The sequence below is a fragment of the Stegostoma tigrinum genome, chromosome 33 (assembly GCF_030684315.1).
Source record: "Stegostoma tigrinum isolate sSteTig4 chromosome 33, sSteTig4.hap1, whole genome shotgun sequence".
Taxonomy (NCBI): Eukaryota; Metazoa; Chordata; class Chondrichthyes; order Orectolobiformes; family Stegostomatidae; genus Stegostoma; species Stegostoma tigrinum.
The window spans coordinates 3,878,153-3,905,657 of record NC_081386.1 but is presented as its reverse complement, the minus strand read 5'-3'; the positions used below and the strand labels follow the sequence as shown (position 1 = coordinate 3,905,657).

General features: G+C 41.3%; 1 protein-coding gene across 9 annotated transcripts in view; it reads right to left on the bottom strand.

Annotated features, from left to right (window-relative positions):
- Positions 1-27,505, bottom strand: part of arnt2 (aryl-hydrocarbon receptor nuclear translocator 2) — a 367,704-nt gene that overhangs the window by 35,436 nt on the left and 304,763 nt on the right. For all 9 annotated transcript variants that reach the window (XM_048562709.2, XM_059639326.1, XM_048562712.2 and 6 more), the window contains one exon: positions 23,556-23,724. In XM_048562709.2, coding sequence (XP_048418666.1) covers positions 23,556-23,724 — 169 coding nt within the window. The remainder of the gene's footprint in view (positions 1-23,555; positions 23,725-27,505) is intronic.

Genomic DNA, 27,505 nt, shown 5'->3' with positions numbered 1-27,505 from the left:
AAAGGGGAACAATTGGATATACTATATTTAGATTTGCAGAATGTTTTCAGAATATTAAATGTAATTGTGGGAAATAGAAATTCACACTGTAGTTGGTAGTATATAGACATAGATAGAAATTTCACTGGCTACAGGATGTAGAGATGATTTTACACAGATGAGTAAGATGTAGCAAATAGTGTGCCACAGGGATCAGGGTTGGGATGTCAAATGTTTACAATTGACATAAGTCACTTGGATAAAGCGTCAGAAGGTATGACTGCCAAGTACACTGATGACACAAAGATAAATAAGAAAGTAAGTTGTGAAGGTGGTGTAAAGGCACAGAGGTATACGGATGGCTTAACTGAGTGGCAAATGGTGTACAATGTCGGCAAGTATGAAATTGTTTATTTTGGCAGCAAGTGTAGAAAAAAAATCTAATTAGTAATGCAGAATTCTGGGATGCAAAGGGGTGCAAGTGCCCTCACACTTGAACTGCTAAAGGTTAATATGCAAGTACAACAAGTAATTAGGAAAGCTAATATCATTTATCACAAGAATATTAAATACAAAAGTGGGGGGATTATTCTCAGTTATATTGCAGAACTATGTACAGTATTGATTCCCCTTATTTAAAGATAGATGTAAATGTATTAGGAGGCAGTTCACGGAATGTTTACTGCACTAATGCCTGGAATGGTTAGTCCTATGGGGAATTATTGGGACAGGATAGGCTTGCTTCCACTGCAGTTCAGAAGAATAAGAGGAGATTCAATTGTGTTAGAACCCTTGTTGATTTTTCATTATTTTTAAATTTATCAGTTTTGAATTAAGAACTGGAAATGACTGGTGGACATTGGGACAGCCTGTGGTGAAAAGAAATGAACAGACTAAATGAGCTTCATTTGTTTGTGAGGCCAGACCTGGAGGCTAACTGTAGACTGAGCTGTGATTGAGAAGGTTCTAACAGACACAGCAACCTTAGAAAGAGCATTGTGTTTAAACAGACAGCAGAAGCTGGTTATTAATGAGGTCAATACCTAGGAATTGATTCTGACAAGTCTGGAAGAGACCCTACGTTCAAGCAGATGGCAGTTTCTGAATCATAACTGAGGACTAGGGAAGAGTCGAACAGTCTCTCATGGTGGAGCCAGAATTAAATTTTTTTTTAGACTAAGCTTTTCTGAGAGATAGTTCTGGGCTGATGCTGAGACAACAATAAGATTTGAAAGCTCTGTGCTTAACCTGATATACCAGCTTCTGGAAACCCTGAGAATAGAAACCTTAGTTAGAAATATTTCCGCCTTTACCTGGGTGAACTGAAAAGGTGACCCTTATTAACATTTCAGAAAAGCAGTCAAGAATTCTACATTTATGCCTTTGTTATTTCATTTATTCATTCCTTAACAGTATTTGTTGTCTGTCTGCCTTCAGTGTGAATGGGAGCTAAAAACAAATGTTTTGGGTTGAAAGCATAGACATTTAATCAGCCTATTATGTTGTTTACTCACCTCTCTATTAAAGTTATTGTGCATTTCATAAATAATTACATCTTTTCTTTAATATACAAAACTGGTGTCTGGAAATTAATTACTCATAAAGTTTGGGACATATTGTTCAAAAGTCTGGATCAGATTTTTTCCTCCTCCAGGTTTTCAAGAACAATTGATATCCAAAGAATTGGGTCAGAAGATGCTTACACGAATAACATCAGAAAGAGACTACATGTCCCGACACACTCACCACACTACCCTATATCAGAAACACATCAGAGTTCACCACAAGACTCCTACGATTGCTGGGCATCAGAGTGGCACACAGCCAATGTCAACCCTATGACAACTGCTCACCCAAACTAAGGACCCACTCCCCGCCACGGACAGGACCAATGTCATCTACAATATCCCCTGTGGACTGCGAGAAACACTACATCAGACAACAGGAAGGCATCTAACAAGAGTACATGAACACCAACTGGCTACAAAAAGGCACGACCAATACTCACTCATCTCAATCCACATGGACAAGGAGAACCATCACTTCGACTGGGACAGCACCAAGATCCTGGGACATGCTAGGCAGAGACAGGCACCAAAATCCCTAGAAGCATGGCACTCCACAAAGCATGCTATTAATAAACACATTGAACTCAACCCCATATACATTCCACTACGAAGGAAAACCAGAAATGAGGCAATCTCAACGGACCTCACGGTTTAAAAACCAGGCGGGAAAACACACTGACGCTTCATCGAAAGCTGCACTGAGGATGTTACCCAGCAGGGTAACGAAACGTCTGTGAAACAAGAAACCAGCTCAGCGAGCCAACCAACCTCAACAACCTCAAAACCCACAACCCGAGCAACAAGTGTACTCCAAAACCTTCGAGTCTGGATCAGGATCACTAGTGTGACTATTTGGGGGTCTTTGACTGTTTAGTTTTACTACGTTGTGAATACAGAGGCAGAAAGGTTGATTTGGTTTGGTTGGCTAGCTGTGTTGTAACAAATGAAAGACACAAGATCCTGAGAGAGCTGGGAAAAGCAGATGTGGAGAGGTTGTATCCTCTTATGGTTAGGCCTAGAAGTCACTGTTCTGAAGTCAGAGATTGTCCATTTAAAACACGTAAGGCAAAATTACTTGTTTGAGCATTGTGCATCTTTGGAATTGTCTTCCCGAAGATGCTGTGGAAGCAGAGTTTTTTAATATTTTTAAGGGAGAGGCAGAAAGATTGCTCTTAAGCAAGTTGGGTTAGGGAAATTGAAAAAAGTAAGTTATTAAGAGACAGGCAAAATGCAAATTTGAAGTTCCAACCAGATCTGCCATGATCTTATTGAATAATGGAGCAGGTTTGAGTTGCTGAATGGCCTACTCCAGCTCCTAATTATGTATGTATATTCCTATAATGATTAATTGGGGCAGGTCTACCAATATGAGGTAGGAATGCCAATTCTACAATTTGTTTCTGATGCATCAGCATTGTAACATCAATATTTGGCTTTTAGTAATATATTTTCATTCTACTTGTGCTGACATTTTGCACTTGGGAATTTATAGCTTTTTGAACGCGCCCACTGAAAATGATTTAAGAACTTATTAGCTGTTTTTCAATCTAAAGGCCTTTCACACAGTTAATCAATATTACCAAGACAATCTTAGGTTTTACTCAAAAACACTGCTGTAATTGATATTCTGTCCAAAAACAATTGATGAAGGAGAAAGACTGACTGTGACCTAAGGTTATGGTTTCTTGTTTCACAGACGTTTCGTAAATTTACTGGTATCCAGGCATATACCGGAATTGTCAAAGAAATTTCATCATACGACAAGACCATGTACCTGCTCCCCAGGACCTTCTGCTAAAGTCTATGACTTGGAGTTACAGTCAAACACTTTGGATAGCCCTGTAATACTAAACAAGGTGGTTTCCACTAAACATTAGACACATCAAAACTTAGTCGACTATCTGGGTAACACTGCAACTAGCTCCCCAATAATTCCTTCAACTCTCTGACTACCACCTTGACCAACCTTGCGGGCCAATTAAACCTGTCTATCCTCCTGGACCAGCCCCATTTATTCCCCCAGTCGAACCCAGCTACTCCTCCCAATCCATTTACCTCCTTGAACAGTCAACTACACCCCAACCTGACACAACTATTCCTTTACCCACTTACTGCCTTACCCAACTCTCCACTTGCTTGCCATCCAGTTTTCCCCTGACTCTGCTTCATCAGAGCTACCTAAAGCACACCGTGTTGCAAATATTTGAGAAAAAGTAATATACAGGCAGTCCCTTTTCTGATGAAGGGTCTGGGCCCGAAATGTCAGCTTTTGTGCTCCTAAAATGCTGCTTGGCCTGCTGTGTTCATCCAGCTCCACACTTTGTTATCTCTTAGTCCCTGGGTTGTGAACAGGTTCTGTCCTTGAGTCTGTTTGCAAGTCAATTCATGCACAAGTTGGAACACAATGCGGGACACATAAAGTAGCAATTCTCAAGTATAGGAAATGTTCATATATTGGATCTTTAAAAATTTCATGCTTGTAAGTATAAATGTTTGCAAGTCAGATAGTTGTAAATCAGGGACCCTCTGTATGGCAGTTGAGACAGGAGAGTTTTGAAGCATGGCTGCATCTCTGGCTACAATTTGACTATTTTTGTCACAGCTCAGGTGATCCACGCTGTACTCATTCTAATACTCATTTTAAAACAAATGTTTTACTAATCCATTAAAAGATATGAGAATATCCAGTAGAAAATGAGAAAGATAATTTGGCTTCATAATTTTTTTCTTTTATGAACCAAGCATTAACTGACCCTATCTTTGGTTCTAACCTGACCATATCGCCTTATCTCAACCTTTTGATTAGATTCCCTACGGTGTGGAAACAGGCCCTTCAGCCCAACAAGTCCACACCGCCCCTTGAAGCATCCCACCCAGGCCCACCCCCTATAACCCACACGCCCCTGAACACTACGGGCAATTTAGCACAGCCAACCCACCTAGCCTGCACATCTTTGGACTGTGGGAGGAAACTGGAGCACCCGGAGGAAAGCCATGCAGACATGGAGAGAATGTGCAAACTCCACACAGACAGTCGCCCGAGGCTGGAATCGAACCCAGGTCCCTGGCGCTGTGAGGCTGTAGTGCTAACCATTGAGCCACCGTGCTGCCACAACCTTGCTCTATATTTTTCCTTCAGCGTGATAAATCAGCAAACACTGAATTTTGCCTTTACTGCCCACTTCTTGTTTCCACCCTGGGGTATGTGACTGTAACCTTAAGCAACCAGTTCAATGTGCTTTGGAATTGACACCCAGATCTCTCCACATACTAATACCTCTCTGTTTGCCTCAGTGTTGAGTTTTGCTGGACCTTTGTAAAGTGCATTGAGACTCTTTTTGTGGAAATGTCAGATTCACACCAGTTTATAAATAATGAGTTCAAGCCTCAGTCTAAAGTCTTGAGCATATAATCCAGGCCAACATTATAGCAGGCACTGACGGTAACTGGAAAAATATTTATCCCTCAACCATCAAGTAAAAGCAGATCATGATTACATTGTTCTAACAGTGAAAATACTACAAACTTATTTAGACTGGCGATTGCTTTACAGAACACCTATGTTCTGTCTGCAAGAATGACTCCAAGTTTCCAGTTGCCTACTACATCATTGTGTTCCCTGGCCAACATTTATGTTTCATGCTTGCTGGGGTGCTCCAGTGAGGCTTAGTGCAAGCTAGAATTACAGTATCTTATTTTCTGCTTGGGATCCCTGCAGCCTTAGGATTCAATATCAAGTTCAATAATTTTAGAACCTGAAAACTTTCTTCCACGTCCTTTACTCACCTCTACCCCATAGTCCTGTCATGACATGGGCTGCTTTCAGCAGTCAACCCATTTTCATCTACTTATTTATGGTCCCCATTATCAGTTTTTCTTTTTCCATGGCATTCTATCATCCATCCCTTTGTCTGTCAATCTCTCTCTCTGGGCTCCATCTTCAGCTATTTGCTCACTCTTTCACTCCCACCACATCCTCTGTTTACAGCATATAGAACCACCACTTCTTAACTGCTCTGAGTTCTGAAAAAGGGTCACTGGGCTCGAAATGTTAACTCTGCTTTTTGTCCACAAACACTGCCAGACCTGCTGAGTTTCTCCAGTAAATTCTGCTTTTGTTATAAAACTACTTCTTCTGTAAGGCATTTTAGCACATCCAGGATCATTAACAGTGCCATATAAAAACAGTGCTACTTTTGTTATAATTGTGTACAATATTCTGTGACCTTGTCAGTGACCTTTGAAGATTTGGAATTATTTGAATTCTAAGACAGGATTGTGAACTTTCCTGGACAAGTTTGGAACCTTCGGGTACCAAGGATGAATTTCTCAGGAAGTCCAGCTTGTAGCTCAAAGGAAAAAGCATACTTTATATTATTCTGCTGTTTGCAACAGTCGTCCACACTGCTCTTGGTCATTGAGTCATACAGCATGGAAACAGATCCTTCGGTCCAACCAGTCCATGCCGAACAAAATCTGAAACTGCCTGCTTCGCCCCATATCTCTCTAAGCATTTTTTAATTCATGTGCTCATCCAAGAGTCTTTTAAACGTAACTGTGCCTGCATCCACCACTTCCTCAGGATGTTCATTCTACACACAAACCACCCCCTATTTAAAAAATTGCTCCTCATTTTTGAAATCTCTCTCCTCTATCCTTAAAAATACGCCCCCAGTCTTTAAATCCCCAATCCGAGGGAAAAGACATCAATATTAACCCTATCTATACCCCTCATAGTTTTATGAATCACCATTGGGTCACCTCTCAACCTCCTATGCTCCAAAGAAAAAAAGACGCAGCCTTTCTTTATAACTCAAACCTTCTGCAAGTGGCAATATTCTGGTATATCTCTTCTGAATCCTTCCAGCTTAATAATGTCCTTTCTGTAACAGAGCGACCAGAACTGGACATGGTATTCCAGAAGAGGCCTCACCAATGTTCTGTACAACCTCAAAATGACTTCCCAACTCCTATATTCAAAGTTGCTAAATAATTCCTAAATCCAATGACAATTGTGAGAGAAAAAAAATCTGAAGTCTAATTCAAGCAGGTAAAGTTTATGCAGTGAGAAATAGCTGGCATTGGTGGTAGCTTGCAGCTGTGTCGGGTTTCAGCTTTTACAGAACTTGAGAAATTCTTTTTATTCACAGTACTGTTTATTTCATCTTCTGGAACCTCGAACAAGCATTCAATCTCATCTGTCAGAGAATGATTACTGAATTGATTTTGTGGAGCAGCATCTTTAATTCTTGTACATTGTACTACTAGTTGCCCAGTCTTATGCAAGAGGATCTGGGCTGAGAGTCTTGTGCAATTGGAATAGATGCTAATACTCTCACTGCAGAGCAGTTCAATTGCACTTCTGCATTGAATGTCATTTATCACAACTCAGTTAGAAGGAAGGATTGATTACTGTCCTTGTATTATGCCTGCAGTGGCCGCTGCAAAATTTAAAAGCATGGTGAAATTATCAACCACATATACATATATACTGATTAAATGTCTTAGAAAGCACCAAAAAGACAAAAATAGCTCAAAATCAGGAAAAATAAAATCAGCTTCCTTAAATGAATAAATAAGGAACAAATCTATGGCAAAAAGCTCACTTAAGCAAAGATTACCACCAAATCATTCCAAATGTGCAAAATTATCCAATTACCATTCTTGAAAAATAACACACACATAATCTCCTCCAAGACTGAATAAAACACAACTCTGCAATTTGTAAGTAACAGTAAATTAAGAAAACAGACTTATTCACATTGGCAAACCACTGGTACTGGAGTTTTTAAGATAACAAGGTGTAGAGCTGGATGAACACAGCAGGCCAAGCAGCATCAGAGGAGCAGGAAGGCTGACGTTTCGGGCCTAGACCCTTCTTCAGAAAATGAATTTCCTACTATCTCTAGTACTGGAGTTTTTTCCTGGATTAGTTAAGACTCATTAAATTTTTCTTTACTGGAGACAGAGGTGCAAATTCAGATATCTTTGAAAACTTGCCACTTTTGGTGTTAAGACCTTCCAGTTGGTTTTCAACTCTCAGACTTTGAGATGGCTTCACAGTAAGATAGAGGGGGCTAAACACATCCCCCTGTGGAATGTCTGAAGAAGGATCCAGACCCAAAATGTCAGCTTTCCTGCTCCTCTGATGCTGCCTGGCCTGCTGTATTCATCCAGCCCCACACCTTGTTATCTCTTCCCCCGTGGCAAGTTCTCTCTGATTATCTATGCTTCCTAAACCACTAGATCATGTGATAGCCCTTTGAAAGAATCACAGACTCTCTGACTCCATCTATTCAGCCTATTCTTTGTAAATGCAACGTTATTGCTGTAGCCATTGTCCTTTGCTTTAAAAAGAGTTATTTGCAAACGTTCAACATATTTATGCATACAATGAAATTATGAATTAATCTTTTAGGCAATGCTTTGCACCGTTTGTATTCAACACAGCCTATGATCAGTTGTGGTCTGTGCAGGATCTTTGTAACATGCTTTAGGGCAATGTTATTCTGCTTTCATTACTTCAGACGTACATTCAACCTGAACTGTAATTCAAACTTTAGGTATTTTTCTTGGCAAGTTTCAGTCTTGTCAGATGATAACTTGTGCCATGGTGGTCAACGTGGTTTTAAAACATCGTTTAGTGGAGTTCAGGAGCCCACTCTGGCACATCAGTATCTGTGAAATATCTGTCGTTGGGGAGACTAAAACTCCAGACCTGTTTTTATTTAAATTTTCATTCATGGGATGTTTGGTGCTCTAGATTACCAGAACATCATTGCCTCCTATAGATTTGCTACTGTACTGTGTACTGTAGTAGAAATTACAATCTAGTGATAAGTCTACTGATCCAGAGCCTGAGGTTAATGCTCTGTGGGCAGGGTTTTAAATCCCACATGGTAGCTGATGGAATTTAAATTCAATTAATAAGTCTGGAATAAAAAGCTAGCCTCAACGACGATCATGAAACTACCATTGATTGTTATAAAATCCTGTCTGATTCACCAACATCATTTATGGAAGGAAATCCGCTCTCAGCCGATTTGGTCTCGATGTGACTCCATCTAAAACATTATGCTCAACTTTTAACTGACTTCTGAAATAGTCTAGCAAGCCATCAAAGGGCAATTAGGGATGGGTTAATAAAAGCTGCCCTTGTCAACGATGCTGACATCCCATAACAGAAACTATAATTAGACCATAGTCTTCAATGCTTAGTTTAATTCACATGTACCTAAAGACTGTTCTCTAACTTTTACTTGCCTGCTTCATGATTTCACATTTTGGCTACTTCATTACTCAAGGTTTCAGAGATTTGTGTATTCTAAATCACAGAAACCCTACAGTGCAAACATGGTACCATACTGAATCTTCCATCTACTAAGATCTCAAAAACTGCTACCTAAGGTCACAGTTTCTACTTAAAATACCAATGTTGCAAGTCTGAATTACTGCAAAAGAACTGGCTGAAGTTTGAGTATTTCGCCTCAACTTTATAGGGAAATGAGTCAAGGGTGAGAGGCTCTAAAGATTGACAAGCTGCAATGTTAGGCAAGGGACATTGAGAATGATGAAGAAGGAAGCATATGTCAGGTAAAGCACATTAAAAATAAGGAAGGCCGTTCAAAAGTATGGACAGCATAGGAGGTTGCTTAGAAAGGAAATTAAGACGGCAAAAAGAGGGTACCAAATATCACTGACAAATGGGATCAAAGAAAATCCCAAGGCTTTTTATAAATATATTAACAGCATGAAGATTACCAGGGAAAGAGTGGGATCTATTAGCGGCTAAAGGGGCAAGCTGTGCGTTGATGTGGCTGATGCCTTAAACAAATATTTCTCATCCATATTCACAAAGGAGAAAGACATTGCACCTGGTGATTTCAGTTGGGATGGTGAAGTTTTAGAGCATGTTAAGATTAATGAAGAGGAGATATTAGATGTTTCATTGGGCATACAGATGCAGAAATACCCACGGGCTAATGTATCCCAGGCTGCTATGGGAGGCAAGGGAGGAGATTGCCAGGGTCCCGTTGGAGATATTTAATAGACCGCTGGTCACAGATGAAGTGACAGATGACTGGAGGATTGATCCTGTGGTTCCTTTCTTCAAGACGGCCAACAGGGATAGGCCAAATAATTACAGATGAGTTAATTTGACATTGGTAGGAGGGAAATTACTGGAAAAGATTCTAAAGGATGCTACTTGGGAAGGCAGGGATTGATCAGAGACAGTCAGCATGATTTGTTAGAGGGGGATCCTGTCTGATTAACTGAGTTTTTTGAAAAGACAGCTGAACATATGGATGAAGATAGTGCAGTTGATATGGTTTACATGAACTTCAGCAAGACCTCTGACAAGGTCCCACATGAAAGGCTAGTTCAAAAGGTAAAGGTCCAAGGGATCCAAGACATATCGGCAAACCGGATCCAAAACTGGCTTGCAAATAGGAGGCAAATGGTGATGATGCAGATTTGTTTTTGTGATTGGAAGCCGACAGGGTTCAGCGCTGGGACCCTTGCTTTTGTTATTTACATTAACAACTTGGATGTGAATGGAGTTGATACAATTAGTAAATTTACAGATGACATGAAAAATTGGTCGTGTATTTGGAGTCATAATCCATACACTGCAGAAACAGGCCATTCGGCCCAACAAGTCCACACTGCCCCTCTGAACCACATCCCACCCAGACTCAACTCCCTACCCTTTCCCTGTAACCCTGCATTTCTCAAGTCTAATCCATCTAACGTACACATGCCTGGACACGATGGGCAATTTAGTATGGCCAATCCACCTACCCTGCACGTCTTTGGGCTTTGTTGACAGTGAGGAGGATGATCTCAGGCTACAGTCTGATATTGACCAACTCGTAAATTTGTTAGTAGAATGGAACTTAATCTCAGTAAGTGCAGTGATGCATTTTTGGAGGTCTAATAAGAGAAGGATATACAAAATAAATGGGTAAGTCCCTAGGGAGTACTGAGAAACAAAGTGACCTATTGTATGGGTCTATAGATCCCTTGAGGTGTTAGCAGTTAACATGCTTTTATCAAAGAAAAATCATGTCTAACTAATTTATTGGCATTCTTTGAAGAAGTAACTTGTACTAGAGACAAAGGGGAACCAGTAGGTCTATTGTACTAAGATTTCCAGAAGACGTTTAACAAAGTATTAAGGCTAACAGGAAGGAGAGAATACAAACAAATGGGTCTTTTTCAGGTTGGCAGGATGTCATGAGTGGTGTGCCACAGGAGTTGGTGCTCGAGCCTCAACTCTTTATAATTTATATAAATGAGTTTGGATGACGGGATTGAAGGCTAAATTTGCTGATGACAGCAAGATAGATAGGAAAGTGTGTTGTGAAGGGGGCACAGGAGCCTACAAAGGATATAGATTGGTTAAGTGAGTGAGCTAGATTTGGCAAAAGAGCTATAATTTGAGAAAGTATGAACTGTTCATTTTGGCAGGAAGGATAAAAAAGAAACATCATCTAAACAGTGAGAAGTTGCAGAGCTCGGGGATGCAGAGATCCGGGTGTCTGAGTGCATGAATTGCAGAAAGTTAGTTTGCAGATAAACAAGTAATCAGGAAAACTAACTGAATCTTATGCTTAATGTGAAGGGAATTAAATATGAGAGTAAGGATGCTACACTTCAGATATACAGGGCACTGGTTAGACCACATCTGGAATGTTTTGCTCAGTATTGATCACTGTATTTAAAGAAGGATGTTAGTGTCATAGAGCACAGATACAGGGCCTTTGGTCCAACCCGTCCGTACTGAATATAATCCCAAACTAAACTAGTCCTACTTGCCTGCTCCTGGCCCATATCCCTCCAAACCCTTCCTATTCATGCATCCATCCAAATGTCTTTTAAACGTTGCAATTGTACCCTCAGGAAGCTTATTCCACATGCGAACCACTCTCCATGTAAAAACAAAGCCTCTTATTTCCTTTTTACATCTCTCCTCTGATCTTAAAAATTGAAATTCCCCATCTTAGGGAAACAACAACTACCATTACCTCTATCTATACCGCTCGTTATTTTATAAACTTCTACCAGGTCACCTCTCAACTTCCTACACTGCAGTGAAAATAAACCCATCCTATCCAGCCTTTCTACTCAATCCTTCCATACCTAATGCAACATCCTGGTAAATCTCTTCTGAACATCCTCCAGCTTGATAATATTCTACCTATAACTGAGCGAACAAAACTAGACACCGTGCTCCAGAAAAGGCTTCACCAATGTCCTGCATAACCTCAACGTCCCAACTCCTATACTCAAAGGACTGAGCAATGAAGGCAAGCATGCCAAATATCTTTTTAACCATCCTGTCCATATGTGATGCAAACTTTAAAGAATTACGTACCTGCACCCTAAGGTCCCTCTGTTCTACAACACTGCCCAAGTGCCTACCATTAACTGAACAAGCCCTACTCTTGTTTGTTGCACCAAAATGCAATACCTCGTATTTGTCCAGATTGAACTCTATCTGCCATTTTTCAACCCAGTAGCCCATTTGATCAAGATCCCTTTGTTCTCTTAGAAAGCCTTCTTCATGGTCTACAATGCCACCAATTTTGGTGTCACCTGCAAACTTATTAACCATGCCTCCCATATTCTCACCCAAATAATTTATATAAATGACAAACAAAACAGGATCTGGAACCGATCCCTGTGGAACACCACTGGTCACAGGACACTAGTCTGAAAAGCAACCTTCCACCACTATTTTTTGTCTCCTGCTGTTAACCTAATTCTGAATCCAACTGGCGATCTCACTCTGAATCCTATGTGACTTAACTTTACTAATTAGTCTATCATGTGTGGAACCTTGTCAAAGGCTTTACTAAAATCCAAGTAAATGTCTACTGCTCTGCAATCATCAATCTTTTTGTAACTTTCTCTAAAAACTGAATCAAGTTTGTCAGACACAATTTTCCTTGCTCAAAACCACGTTGACTATCCCTAATCAATTTGTGCCTTTCTAAATGCCCATAAATTCTATCTTTTATAAAGGCCTCCAAGTATTTATCCACAATCAAAGTCAAACTCACAGGATTATAGTTCCCCAGTTTCTCCTTACAACTTTCTGAAGCAAAGGTCTAACATTAGCTGCCCTCTAGTCATCAGGCACCTCTATCATAGTTATAGATAATGCTAATATTTTTCTAAGTGCGCCAAACAGTTCTGAGAAGGTAACTCGACTGATAGCTGGGATGAGTGAATTACCTTATGAGGAAAGAATGGACCGGCCTGGCCTGTATCCTCTGGAGCTCAGAGGAGTCACAGCTAACTTAACTGGAACATAAAGATCCTGAGGGAACCTGAATAGATGGAGGTCAAAAGGATGATTCCTCTTACGGGGGAGTCTAGATCTAGGGGTCAGAGTTTTAAAAATAAGGGGTCCTCTATGTCAAACAAGATGAAGATAAATTTTTTGCTCTCAGAGGGTTGAGAATCTTTGGAATGTTCTTTCTCAAAAGGTAGTCGTGGATGCAGAATCTTTAAATATTTTTAAGGGAGTGGTAAATAGATTCCTGATTGCCAAAGGGATGGAAGATTATTGGGGATATGCAGGAATGTACAGTTGAGGTTAAAATCAGATCAGCCATAATCTTACTGAATGGTGGAGCAGGCTTCAGGGGCCAAGTGGGCTAGTCTTTCTCCTTGCTTGTATGTGCATATGTAACTCATGAAGGTGTTCAAAAAAATTTGGTGTGTGGAGGACATTCTACGTGACTGGAGATAGGAACAACTGTCAATCAATCAGAAACTTAGCAACTACGACAACTGGGAAGGCACACTATGGCTGTCAGTACCTAAGGTATCAACGTGGTGCTCCTAAACAGGCTGAAAGCAGAAGTAGTCAGTATCCTTCCTGAAGAATAGGCAGGTTTCTGGGGAAGCAGACCATGCTGCAATCAGATGTTTGCACTCGGGAATATTAATGGGCATTCAGTTAGGTTATGGCTAATCTGTATTTCAATTCCATTTACCCTCACCAATGTCACCCAAAATAATCTATCAATATTAGTTTTCAAAATTTCAATGGATCTCCAGTCCTTACTGGATGAGAGTTCCATACTTCCACGATGATTTGAGTGAAAAAAAAATTCCTGATTTCATTCTCGATTTTGCCTAACTTTAATTTTACGCTGTTTTGGATTCCATTATCAGAGTTAACAAGTTTTGTATCCACCTTATTCAACTGTTTTATGTACTCTGATTAGGTCACATCTCAACTTTCTAACCTGCAGCAACATAAGACACATTATGCAAGCTGCCCTCATAATTTAACTCCATTATCATTCTGGTGAAGTTACCCAATACCCTTTCTGCCTATCCTTCTTCAGCCTTAATGCCCAAAACTGAACCCAAACCCTAGAAGCGACTTGACCAATGTTTCATTTACCTTAAGCATAACTGCTATCTCTTTGGATTTCTGTCCGTTTAGAAGAAGACCAGCATTTTCATCAGACACTTTGATTGCCTTTGTCCCATGCACAGTTTTTACTGGGCTGGTTTCCTGGCAATCTCATGCAGTTTTCCATTCGGCCCCTTCTCATAGAAGTATACAGCAAGGAAACAGACCCTTTGGTTCAATCAATCCATGCCAAACATAATCCCAAACTATACTAGTCCCACCTGCCAGGTCCTGGCCCATATCCCTCCAAACCTTTCCCATTTATGTATCTATCCAAACGTCTTTCAAACTTTGTAATTGTATTCACATCCTTAACAAAAGCAGGAAGATCCATATTTCAGAGAGAAGATTTCATTTCAGGTCTCCCTCAGGAATGTGGAGCTGTACTTCCAGTTCTCTTATAGCACAGAACTGCCAGGGGAAGGCCAACGTTTCACTGTAGTCAGTCACCACATTCTGAAATGTAAAGGTCCTGGCAAACACTTTGACAGCTGCTGTCAAACTGTAAATACAAAAGGTAATTGGGATGTTAGGGTGCTGAGAGGGTAGGGTGCCTGGTGGGCATGCAGATGCCAACTGGGAAGGATCCAGTGGGGAAAAAGGAGGTGTTAGGTCATGTCTGGGGGCAGAGCTCTAGCTGCAACTAGCAGGGGAAAAAGGCAGTCCTGGAATTTTTGGGGTGGGGGGTGGTGTAGGGGGTGGGGGGTGTCTGGTCAGGTCAGAACTAGTGGATCAGAAGAGGGATTGGATCCATTGGGATGTTGGGTCAGGATCAGTGAGGGGGTTGGGGGTGGGGAAGCATAGTTGGGAGTGTGAGGTAAATATGAGTTCAGTTTAATTGTTACTCAGGAGTTACACGATGTAATTTAATTATTTAAAAATTTCCTTGAGTAACTATTTTACCTAAGTTCATTGGGATCATCCGAAGTCTTCAATTTTAATTCAGACTTCCGTAGGGTTCTAAGGGTACTGGAAATGTTCGGCAAAATGCTCAGCTTCCCAGGCAATCCCTTTGTAGTGTACTATGATGGGAATTCTGCAGGGTCCTTATGTACAACTCCCATCACACTGGAATAGCGAAGATCTAACCAGTGGAAAAACTGTTGCTGGAAAACTCAGCATTTATTGCCCTTTCTAATTTCCCTTGAGAAGGTGGACTTCCAAATCTCTTTGTTCCTGTATACATTTTGGTTTCTCATTATTCAGAGTGTACTCTTTTCTATCCATCCTTTATATCCAAGTTGATGACCTCACAATGAACCACACTGAACTCTATTTGCCATTGCTTTGTCTGCTCTCTTACTATCAATCTGCAAGGTTACATACATAAATTCATCAACCAAATTATGAACAAATATACTTAAAAGTAATGGCCCAAGAACAATTTTGTGCATTTTGACATATTTAGCAGCTTGAGGCAACAATGATCAAGGTGAATAGGATTGGCAGTATTGAGTTTAGCTTAGTTCAAATTCCTAGGGTTTATTCAGATGTTCAGCAACTGGTCCAGAGAGCATCCAGGTTAAATCCTCTTGCTATAATGAACTCAAAGTCAGTGCAGAACAGAATAGGTTCGAGTGTCATGGCTAAAGAGAGAACTTGATAAGCTAGTGCTTTTCATGACAAGAGAGAGAGAGTAGTCGTATCACAAAACTTTTGCAGTAGAATAATAAGTCTCAGGTCGGGGACATTAATTTATGCACATACAAGAAGTATTTAATTACATGGAGTGCAATAAATCACAGGAAAGGTTCGGCAGCCAGAGTGATTGAGGTCAGGATACTACATTCACTTAAGAAACACAATACTTGGAAGACATGCAGGGTTTGTATTCTGCAAGGATGAAATAAAATTAGCTGAATGGTGTCCTTCAGCAGAACCTATAAAAATAAAATGTTTTCTCGAACCACTTCCTCTATTTCTCACCACCTTCAACTGTCCCTTTGAAAAGGCCTTTGGAATACATTGTATGCTACCTCATGGGGTGGGGTGGGGGAGCAGTGTGTGAAGACACCAAGTAGAAGTTTGAAGTTACTACTTTGCTATGTTAAACGTGCTACACCAGTAGATCTTGTTCCAATAGGCGAGCAGGATCAGTCAACCATTTTGTACTTGTACTAAGTATTTTGTACGTTGTTCCGTTTGCTACCTAAAGATATTCAAATACTTTTTCATCTAGGTAAATGAATAGTAAACCTATTGTGTTAATGTGATATAACTAGTGGTAGTCAATGTCACTGCTCTCAGCTCAGTGAACAGCTGACTTCTGTTCATTGCTACGCAGTCTTATTTAACAAGAGGTGCTCAGCTGTTTTTTCATGCTTTCTTTGATCTTCAGCATGAACAAAATAACCTTATTAATAAGAATAAACTCTTTAATAATTTGCCTCTGTAGTTCAGTGAGTCATGTGTGTTTGGCTGTTAATCAAAAGGTTAGTGGCACATGTTCACTTGGATACAATTGATTGAATGGCCTGCTATTTGTACAAGTGGTTTAGAAAAAAGTGTAGACGGTTAAATATCCAGTGAGTTAGCTGGCACAGCAAGTAATTCAGATGGGAGAAAAAGTTGTAAAATGATATCGACCGTCTAAGTGTGGCCAAAACTGTGGCAAACGGATCTCAAGATTTGGAAACTTTAACATCATCTACTCAGGACCCAGGAAAAATAAGGCAGTGGTAAGAAAACAGGAACTGAGTAGGACTAGAGAAGTACACAGAAATCTCCATAAGCTAGCAATCAGGTTTCAAAAAAGTCTATAAAATGTCAATCTTTACTTCAAGGAGGCTGAATTGAAAATTGAAACAATATTCTTTGGAACTGTGTAATAAATTGAGGCCTGTGGAACAGGAGGATCAATGTCAGCTTGGGCAAAATATTGATCTAAGAGCAAAAAACAATCAGTCATGGTAAACAGGGATTTTACTAGACTGAATGATAGCAGACAGCGGTATATCTCAAAAGTTAGTGGTAGGATCACTACATCTTTGATTTATGCACATGACTTGGATATAAGAGTTCAGAGTAAACTGTGAGGAATCACAGATATGCTACCAGAATAGACAGAAGAATGACAGATGGGATTTAATTCAGGGAAGTGTGAGGTGATGCACTCTCGGCAGAAAAAAATACAGCAAGGCTTTATATATTTAGAACATAGCACATAGAACATAGAAAAGTATAGCACAGTACAGGCCCTTCGGCCCACGATGTTGTGCCGTGGAATAATTCTAATCCAAAAATAAAATAACCTAAGCTACATTCCCCTCAATTCACTGCTGTCCATGTGTATGTCCAGCAGTCGCTTAAATGTCACTAATGACTCCGCTTCCACGACTACCACTGGTAAACTATTCCATGCGCTCACAACTCTCTAAGAGTTAGACATATTTAATGGCACAGATCTAAAAAGTGTGCATGGACAGAGGCACCATGTACATAGATTTTGAAAGCAGTGAGACATTACCAGTAATTAGTAATGCAGACCGGAATCTAGAGCTTCATGTACTTAATACTGATGGATGTGAGTTTGCTCGCTGAGCTGGAAGGTTTGTTTTCAGACGTTTTGTCACCATTCTAGGTAACATCATCAGTGAGCCTCTGACGAAGCGCTGGTGTTATGTCCCGCTTTCTATTTATCTGTTATCTATCATCAAGGGGCACTGTAGAAATTTGTGTGTGGAACGAGAGGATGCAGGTAGAGTTTTAAATGAATATTTTGGCTCAGTGTTTACCAATGAGGGGAATAAGCTGGGTACAGAAATCAGAGAGAAGGTTTGTGATACATTTAAAGAAATTAGCATAGACAGAGAGGACATTCTGAGTGGATTGGCAGGCTTAAAAGTAGATAAATCTCCAGGCCCAGATGACATGTATCCCATGTTGTTGAAGGAGGAAAAGGAAGAAATAAATACTGAAAGAACTGCAGATGTCATAAATCAGAAACAAAAGCATAAGTTGCTAGAAAAGCTTGGTAGGTCTGGCAGCATCCGTGAAGAAAAAGATCACAGTTAAGATTTCGGGTCCGGTGAACCTACCTCAGAACACAGGAAAGAAATAGCAGGAGCGTTTGCAAAAAATTTCCAATTTCACCGTTATCTTTAAACAATATAATGAGCAAGTTAGACAAAGGAGAGCCAGTAGACTTGATCTATTTGGATTTCCAAAAGGCCTTTGACAGGGTTTCAGACAGGAGGCTGCTAATTAAGAGCCCTTGATGTTCAGGGCAAGATACCGGCATGGATAGAGGATTGACTGACTGGCAGAAGGCAGAAAGTGGGGATAAAGGGGTCTTTTTCAAGTGACTAGTGGAATTCCAGAGTGGTCAGTACTGGGATCACCACTATTCATGTTATATGGTAATGAACTGGATGAAGGAATTGAAGACATTATTGCCACGTTTGCAGATAACAGAAAGATAGATGGAGGTACAGGAAGTGTTGAGTAATTGGGGAGGCTGCAGAACAACTTGTCCATGCTAGGAGTACACAAACAAGTGTTAGAAATGTTGGAAAGTATGCACTTTGATAGGAAGAATAGAGATGTGGACTATTCTCTAAATGGGGAAAAGGCTTCGGAGATCTGAAGCACAAACAGACTTGGTTTGTTTGTTATTGACTTAAGGTTAACATGCTGGTTCAGTTGGTGGTTAGAAAGGCAAATGTAATGCTGACATTCATTTCAAGAGAACTAGAAAACAACAGAAGGAATGTATTCTGAGGCTGTTTAAGGCTCTGGTTAGACAGCATTAGGAATATTTAAGCAATTTTGGGCATGGCATCTACAGAAGGATGTGCTGGAGTTCCTGAGAAGGTTTGTAAGAATAATCCCAGGGATGAAGGGCTTATTATAGGAGGACCAGTTGCGAACTCGATAAAGTTTAGAAGATGGGGGGGCCGGATCTGATTGTAACTTAAGGAATATGGAGAGGCCTGAATAGACTGGACATGGAGAAGATGTTTTCACCACTAGGAGAGGCTTAGACTCAAGGGCACAATCTTAGAGTGAAGGGACTGCCTTTTATAACTGACATGAGGAGGAATTTCTCCAGGCAGAGGGTGGCTAATCTGTGGAACTCATTGCCACAGAGGGCTGTGGAGGCCAAGAGATTCAGTTATTTAAGACAGGTTAAGTACGATAGATAGGCTCTTAATTAGTTTGGGGATCAAGGGTTATGGGGAGAAGGTAGCAGATTAGTGTTTAGAAATATATCAGCCACGGTTGAATGGCAGAGCAGAGCAGACCTAATGGTCCAAATAGCCTAACTCTGCCCCCATATCTTATTGTCTTTTATTCAAGAGACTTTTCCCCAGGGCAGGATTGACTGCCACGAGGGGTCATAGTTTTAAGGTGTTAGGAGGAAGGTATAGAGGAGACGTCAGAGGGAGGTTCTTCACCCAGAGAGTTGTGAGCGCATGGAATAGTTTACCAGTGGTAGTCGTGGAAGCGGAGTCATTAGTGACATTTAAGCGACTGCTGGACATGCACATGGACAGCAGTGAATTGAGGGGAATGTAGCTTAGGTTATTTTATTTTTGGATTAGGATTATTCCACGGCACAACATCGTGGGCCAAAGGGCCTGTACTGTGCTGTTCTTTTCTATGTCTAAGAAGGGAGCAAGGGATAAAACAGTCCAGTCAGTCTAACCTTAGTAGTGGAGAAACCATTGGAAGCAATTCTGAGGGACAGATCATTGCCATTGAGAGAGGCAAGGATTAATCAACAACAGTCAGTGGTATTGTTATCCAAGAGAGATCATATCTGACCAACTTGATTGAATTTTAGGACAGGTAACCAGGTGTGTAGATGAGGTCAATGTTTTTGATGTTGTCTACTTGGGGTTCAGTAAGATTTTTGATAAGATCCTGCACAGGAGACTGACAGAGAATGTAAGAACCCATGGAATCCAGGAAAATTTGTAAAATGGTCAAAATTGGCTGAGTGGCAGGAAGCAGAGAGTGATGGTTGAGGGGTGAAAAATTAGGGACAGCAGCTTTATCACGAGACGAGTGACCTATTTGAGAAGGGCAGCAGAAGCTGAAGATAACAACAGGTGGCAGATAGTCTCTTCAACCTAGTTCTATCTGTCAGAGTCAAAGTGCCACATCACAGGAGAACAATCGATGAATGGTATGTATCTCAGTATCTCCATTAATTTCACTGAACAGTGGAACAGGCTTAATGGACCGAATGGATGATTTTTGCTTCTACATCTTATTGTGTGTTCTAGCCAATATTATTTGTCAATTGAGAATGAAATGGCACAAATTTCAGGTTACTTATGAAAATAGCAAAAGCCACATGAAGAAAACTTTAAAGTCTGAAATACACTGCTGGAAAGTTTAGTGGAGACAGATTTGAGACATTCAGAGTTAAAACATAATCTGAAAAGGAAGGATGTGCAGTGTTATGAGTAGAAGACAGGCAATGGCAAGATGTAAACTGCTCATTTGGTAAGCAATGCAGATAGGGACGCTGGACAAAGATTTAGTCCTTCGTGCCTGCTCCATCATTCTTGATCATCATGGCAGAACATCTACTTCAATGCCATTTTCCTGCACTCGCCTCAAATCCCTTGATGACAGGAGCATCTAGAAATCTATCAATCTCAGTCATTGGCATAGTCAACAACTGAGAGTTTTCACAGGTCTCTGGGACAGAGAATTCCAAAGGTTCACCACCGTCTGACTGAATAAATTTCTCATCTTGCTCCTAAATGACTTGCCCTTTATTCTGAAATGGTATCCTCTGGTTTTAGACCTCAAAGTCAGAGGAATCATCCTTTTATCATGCATCTCTTGAGCTTTTTAAAATTTTTCTATGCCCCAGAAAGAATATAGGTGCAGTTTCCTGAATCTCTTTACGTCAGATAGATGCACAAATCCGAGGAGTTGGTCTAGAGAACCTCTGCTGCAATCATTTTATGGCAAGTATATGTTTCCTCAAGCAAGGGAACTATAATTGCTCATGATACTCCAGGTGTAGTCTCACAAGGTTCTATATAGTTGAAGCGAGATATTTTTACTCCTGTCCTTGACTGATGGACCAAATGCACTCCAACAAATCTATGAATCAACCAACACCACTAAAACAGATGATTGGGGTTTATTATGACACTGTCATGTGAAAATTGGCTTCTCACACAACAAAACTGACTATACTTAGTCATATTCATTCATTGTAAAGTGCCCTTTGAGTTTCTGAGCCAGACAATGTCCTATAAAGCACAATGAAGTTTTAAAAATTTCTTTTCTTCCTTCTTTCCTCCTACAACTGCAGTGAGGTGCATTTTGCCTTTGATTTTTGATTCCATAACGAGGATGCCCAAGTAGTAATCCTTTCAACTCCCTTCTGTAACCTCAATTCTAACCATCGTCAACTCTTTCTTTTTTACTTCCATCTATATCCAATCCCAGTATTTATCTTCAGCCTATTGCCACCCATCATCCAGTGTATCCTCACTTTAAAGAAATGAAAGAAGAAAAAATTCAGAATAGTAGGGTAAATAAATAAATTTTACAATGAAATGGTACAGTGGAGGCACAGCAACGAAAGATGTATGCATCGTTGAGCAAGTGTGAGGAAACGGTCCATCACACTGGACAGAGACAGTGAAAAGGAATGTAAAATGTAAAAAATGCTCCACTATCTGGCTGGGCTCCAAGCTTTGGAATATCTTTCCTCTACCGCTTTCCTCTCTCTCTTGCTTTCTTCCTTTAAAAGGCTGCTTAAAAACTAAGACTGACTCATGTCTCCTTATGCATCTTAATGCCATGCTTTGTTTTATAATACATCTGCAAAGTGTGCTATGAGACTTATGTTAGAGATGTTCTACATAGTAAACAGAAGCAGCAGTAGGCGATTTGGCCCTACAAGCCTGCTCTGCCATTCAATAAGATCATGGCTGATGATCCAACTCAGTATCTTGTTCCTACTTTCTCCACTGATGTTTTGATCCCTTTCCCCTGAAGAACTACAGAAACACAGAAAACTCAAGTAGGGCTCAGTGATAATGGGAACTGCAGATGCTGGAGAATCCAAAATAGCAGTGTGGAGCTGGATGAACACAGCAGGCTAAGCAGCATCTTAGGACCACAAAAGCTGACGTTTCGGGCCTAGACCCTTCATCAGAGAAGGGGATGGGGAGAGGGTTCTGAAATAAATAGGGAGAGAGGGGGAAGCGGACCGAAGATGGAGAGTAAAGAAGATAGGTGGAGAGGAGAGTATAGGTGGGGAGGTAGGGAGGGGATAGGTCAGTCCAGGGAAGACGGACAGGTCAAAGAGGTGGGATGAGGTTAGTAGGTAGGAAATGGAGGTGCGGCATGAGGTGGGAGGAAGGGATGGGTGAGAGGAAGAACAGGTTAGGGAAGCAGAGACAGGCTGGGCTGGTTTTGGGATGGCTTCTTCTACACTGGGGACCTCTTTGCAGAACACCTCTGCTCGGTTCGCAACAAACAACTGCACCTCCCAGTCGCGAACCATTTTAACTCCCCCTTCCATTCCTCCGACGACATGTCCATCATGGGCCTCCTGCAGTGCCACAATGATGCCACCCGAAGGTTGCAGGAACAGTAACTCATATTCTGCTTGGGAACACTGCAGCCCAATGGTATCAACGTGGACTTCGCAAGCTTCAAAATCTCCCCTTCCCCCACTGCATCCCAAAACCAGCCCAGCTCGTCTCCTCCCCTCACTGCATCCCAAAACCAGCCCAGCTCGTCACTGCCTCCCTAACCTGTTCTTCTTCTCACCCATCCCCTCCTCCCACCTCAAGCCGCACCTCCATTTCCTACCTACTAACCTCATCCCGCCTCCTTGACCTGTTCGTCCTCCCCGGACTGACTTTTCCGCTCCCTACCTCCCCACCTATACTAAACTCTCCATCTTCTCCTCTATCCATCTTCGGTCTGCCTTCACCTCTCTCCCTATTTATTTCAGAACCCTCTCCCTATCCCACTCTCTGATGAAGGGTCTAGGCCCGAAACGTCAGCTTCTGTGCTCCTGAGATGCTGCTTGGCCTGCTGTGTTTATCCAGCTTCACACTTTGTTATCTTGGAAACCCAAGTAGGGCATTCAGCTCTTTTTGTTATAGTTCTCTGACTCACAGGGATTCAGCAACCTCTCATCTAATTGTTAAATTGCATTGGCAATAATAATCTACAGCAGTAACGTCACACTTAACACAGCATAAACTTATAACAAGGGAGTATTAAGGGCATCAAAGAGGAGAAAAAGATTTTGGTAAATTACCAAGCTGCAAATGGCTAAAGATTAAAATGGAAATGGGAGTCAGATTCAGCATATGCAAGTATGCAGCATAATGTGTCAGTTATTTGTAACCAAGAATAGAAATTGACTTTAGCCCTTCTGTACCTGAATAGAATATTCAGCATCTCTCTTACACATAAAAGGTCCAAGCACAATTGTGGTGGAGCAGAGCTGCAATTTTACTTCATATGTAAAATGCATGTTTTAGCAATCTTAAGTACATACTAACGTAACACAATGATCTATTCATCTGAGAAGATGTTGACTGAACGATCTCGCTGTTTATAATGAGACATGTTCTTACCAAAACCAGTGGATCGATTTGCCAGACTGGTATAAGAAGGTCCTCCCGGTGAAGATGTAGACACAGGACTGGACAGGGGACTGAAAGTCGATGGGTCTGCTGGGAATGTGTGACTTGATCCTATGGCGAAAGGTGGTGACTGAGCCTTACCAGTTTGAGATGTTACTTGCTGCAAGAGATAATTATATTTTTAATGTGCAATTACCTTAAGTGTCAGAAAAGGTTGGCACTCTGAACATGGAGATAGCAAGAACTGTAGATACTGGACTCAAAAACAACACAGTGTAGAGTTGGAGGAACACAGCAGGTCAGGCAGCATCAGAGGAGCAGGAAAATTAACATTTCGGGTCAGGACCCTTCTTCAGAAATGGGGAGGGGAAAGGGAGCTCGGAAATAAATAGAGAGAAGAGTGGTGGGGCTGGGGAAGGTAGGTGGGATAGTGACAGTTGTATGCAGGTAGGGGTTGGTGGGAATTGGTCAGAGGGAAGGGTGGCACTGATAGGTGGGCGAGAAGATGGACAGGTTGTGTCAAGTCAAGGAGGCAAGGAGGAGGATAGGTGGGGCTGGGAAAAGGTAGGTGGGATAGTGATAGGTGGATGCAGTGGGGGTCATGGGGATTGGTCAGTGGGAAGGGTGGGGCAGGTAGGTGGGCAAGAAGATGGGCAGTTGAGTCAGGTCAAGAAATAGGGGATGAGAGAGAGGTTTGAATGTGGGATGAGGCTGGAGGTGGTATGTAGATCTTAAAATGGGTGAATTCTATGCTCAGGCCATTGGGCTTTAGGCACCCAAGGCAGGGTATGAGGTGTTGTTCCTCAAGTTTGCATAAGGCATCATTGTGACACTGGAGGAGGCCCAGTATGGATATGTCACCCACAGAGTGGGAGGGGGACTTAAAATGGTTAGCAACCAGAAGGGTTGTCGATTATCACGTATGGAGCGCAGATGCTCCACATCAGGAGCAATGGATATGGTAGACCAGGTTGGAGACATATAGGTGAACCCCTGTCAAATATGGAAAGTTTGCTTTGGGCTTTGGATTGAGGTGAGAGTGGAGGTATAGGGGCAGGTGTAGTACCTCCTGCATTACAAGGAGAGGTGGCGAGTGTGGTGGGGTTAGTGAGGAGTGTGGAGCGGACGAGGGTTTTGTGGAGAGAGTGGTCCTTATGAAAGGCAGATGGGGTGGGGAGGGAAATAGCTCTTTGGTTGTGGGATCGGATTGTAGGTGGTGAAAGATAATACGTTGGATTTGGAGGTTGGTGGAGTGACATGTAATGACCATGGGGACTCTGTCTTTATTTTTGCTGGGGGGGGGGGGAGGGTTTGAGGGCAGACGTGTGGAAAATGTAAGAGATGCAGTTGAGGGAATTTTTGATCACCAGAGGTCCTTGAATCAGGAGGGCATCAGGGATGTCCAGGAATGAAAACGTTCCATCTTGGGAGCAGATGCGGCGGAGGTGGAGAAATTAGGATTCTTTCAGGAGGTTGGGTGAGAACAGGTGTAGCCCAAGTAGCTATGGGAGTCAGTGGGCTTGAAACAGATGTCAGTGTTGAGGCATTTCATTGAGCATTTGCACTCTATGCAATAATCGACAACACCTTCCAGTTGCTAACCATTTTAACTCTCTTTCCCACTCCCTGGGTGACATGTCCATCCTGGGCCTCCACCAGGGCCACAATGACATCACACGCTAACTGGAGGAGCAACACCTCATATTCCGCCTTGGGAGCCTACAGCCCGATGGCTTCAACATAGAATTCACTAGTTTTAAAATCTCCCCACCCCCGGCCTCATCTGACATCCAACCCTCCTTCTCATTCCTGCCTCCTTGATCTGACACAATCTGTCCATCTTCTCTCCCTCCTATCCAGCCACCATTTCCACTGACCAATCCCCACCACCTGCTACCAGCATCCACATATCACCATCCCACCTCCTACTATTTATTTCCCAATTTCCTTTCTTCTTCCCAGTCCTGAAGAAGAGTCCTGACCCAAAACATCAACTTTCCTACTCCTCTGGTGCTGCCTGGCCTGCTGTGTTCCTCCACCTCCAAATTGTGTTGTGTCTGGCACTCTGAGCATTTTTTTTACTGAATTCAAATAAAATATTCCGTGTATAAATACACTTTGAAATCTTAACAAAGCTAGAAAATGTAACGTCAATAAGATGAAAATTTTACTAATTGAACATATCAGAGTTCAGCTCTTTAAAAATATCTAAACAATATCAGCGGCTGATAACTGCATGCAAAATTCATCTGGAATTGAATTCCTATGTTCTAATTTTAATATCGATTTACACCATTTAAAATAAACCTAAATACGACCATTAACACTACAACACAAGAATTTTCAATCCCATCCTGAAACAGGGCCTATTTTTCATAAACTTACCATTAATTTCATTGTACAAACTGATTCAGGTATTAATTCCTCTTTACATTTTGTTAATTTGTGGTAAAGTTCTGGGTAATATCATTTTTCTTGTTGTGCATTCCTTTAGACAGTAAATATGCTCTAAACTTATTATTTATCCCATACTTTCCTAGCTTACTAGTTACTGCAGTTTAGAAATAAAACCGAGAAGGAATTTTAATTTTCCAGTTCCTTTTTGTTACTCACCTTTTCACATCTCTTGTGCTGTATTTTCGCACCTTTCCCTAACACACAAATACTGAATTAAGGACAGGAGAAATAAAAGCAGGAGACTTTCAGCAATTGAGCCTGCTCTGACACTCAATAAAATCACAGCTAATCCGAACATGCCCTAACTCCATTTTCCTGCCTACCATGCTGCGTCCCAATAATTCTAAACTTTTTTTAGATGAAAATTCAATCTAACTCTGTCTTCAACATTACAACTACTCATCTCCATCTTAAAAGGATAACCTCTCATTTTGGTTCAACCTTTCCCCATAAGATAACCCCTTTAGGCCAGAAATCAGATGAGTGAACCTGGTCTCAACTGCCTCCAGAGCAAATAAATTCCTCTGTAAAAACTGGATGTAGCACTTTAAGTGAGGTCTCACCAATACCCTCACTTTTGTAGAAAAACGTCCCAAATTTTACAGAGCAAACCCTTGCAACAGAAGCCAAAATTCTATCTGCCTTCCTAATTCCTCACTGTACGTAGGCTACTATTTTGTGATCCATGAACAAGGGTATTCAATTCCCTATTAACTACAGCATTCTGTGGTCTCTCTCCATTTAAATAATACTTCAATTTTCTATTCTTCCTACCATTGTAGATAATCCCATACTGTCTCACATTACAGTCCATCTGCACAATTTTTGCTGTCTCTTAACCTATTCACATTGCCTTTGCAGATGCTGTACGTTCTTTTCATTAACTAGCTTTCTTGCACAATTCCATATCAGCAGCAAATTAGGCTACAATGCAGCTATTCAACCGAGTCACTAATAAAGACCGCAAACAGCTGAGGCCCCAGACTGATCCCTGTGGTACCGAACTGATTCCTAATAAATTTTGTACTTTCTAAAATTAATTCTCCAGTGCCATCCGTTGAAGGGGAAATGTTCACCTTGGTGCCTTCTTCTTTTTTATATAAATGTAGAAGCTTTCCTGCTTGTTTTTGTATTTCTTGTTAGCCTACTCTTTGCAGAATTGTACTCCAGCACAATCTGCAACTTCATATTCCGGCATATCCCCCACTCAACTATTACCATCAAGCCAGGGGATCAACCCTGGTTCAATGAAGAGTACAGGAGGGCATGCCAGGAGCAGCACCAGGCATACCTGAAGATGGGGTGTCAACCTGGTGAAGCCACTAAACAGGGCTACTTGTAGACCAAAGAACAAAAGCAGCAAGCGACAGGCAGAGCTAAGAGATCCTACAACCAACTGCTCAGATCTAAACTCTGCAGTCCTGCCACATCCAGTCATGAATGGTAGTGAACAATTAAACAACTTACTGGAGGTGCGGCTTTGC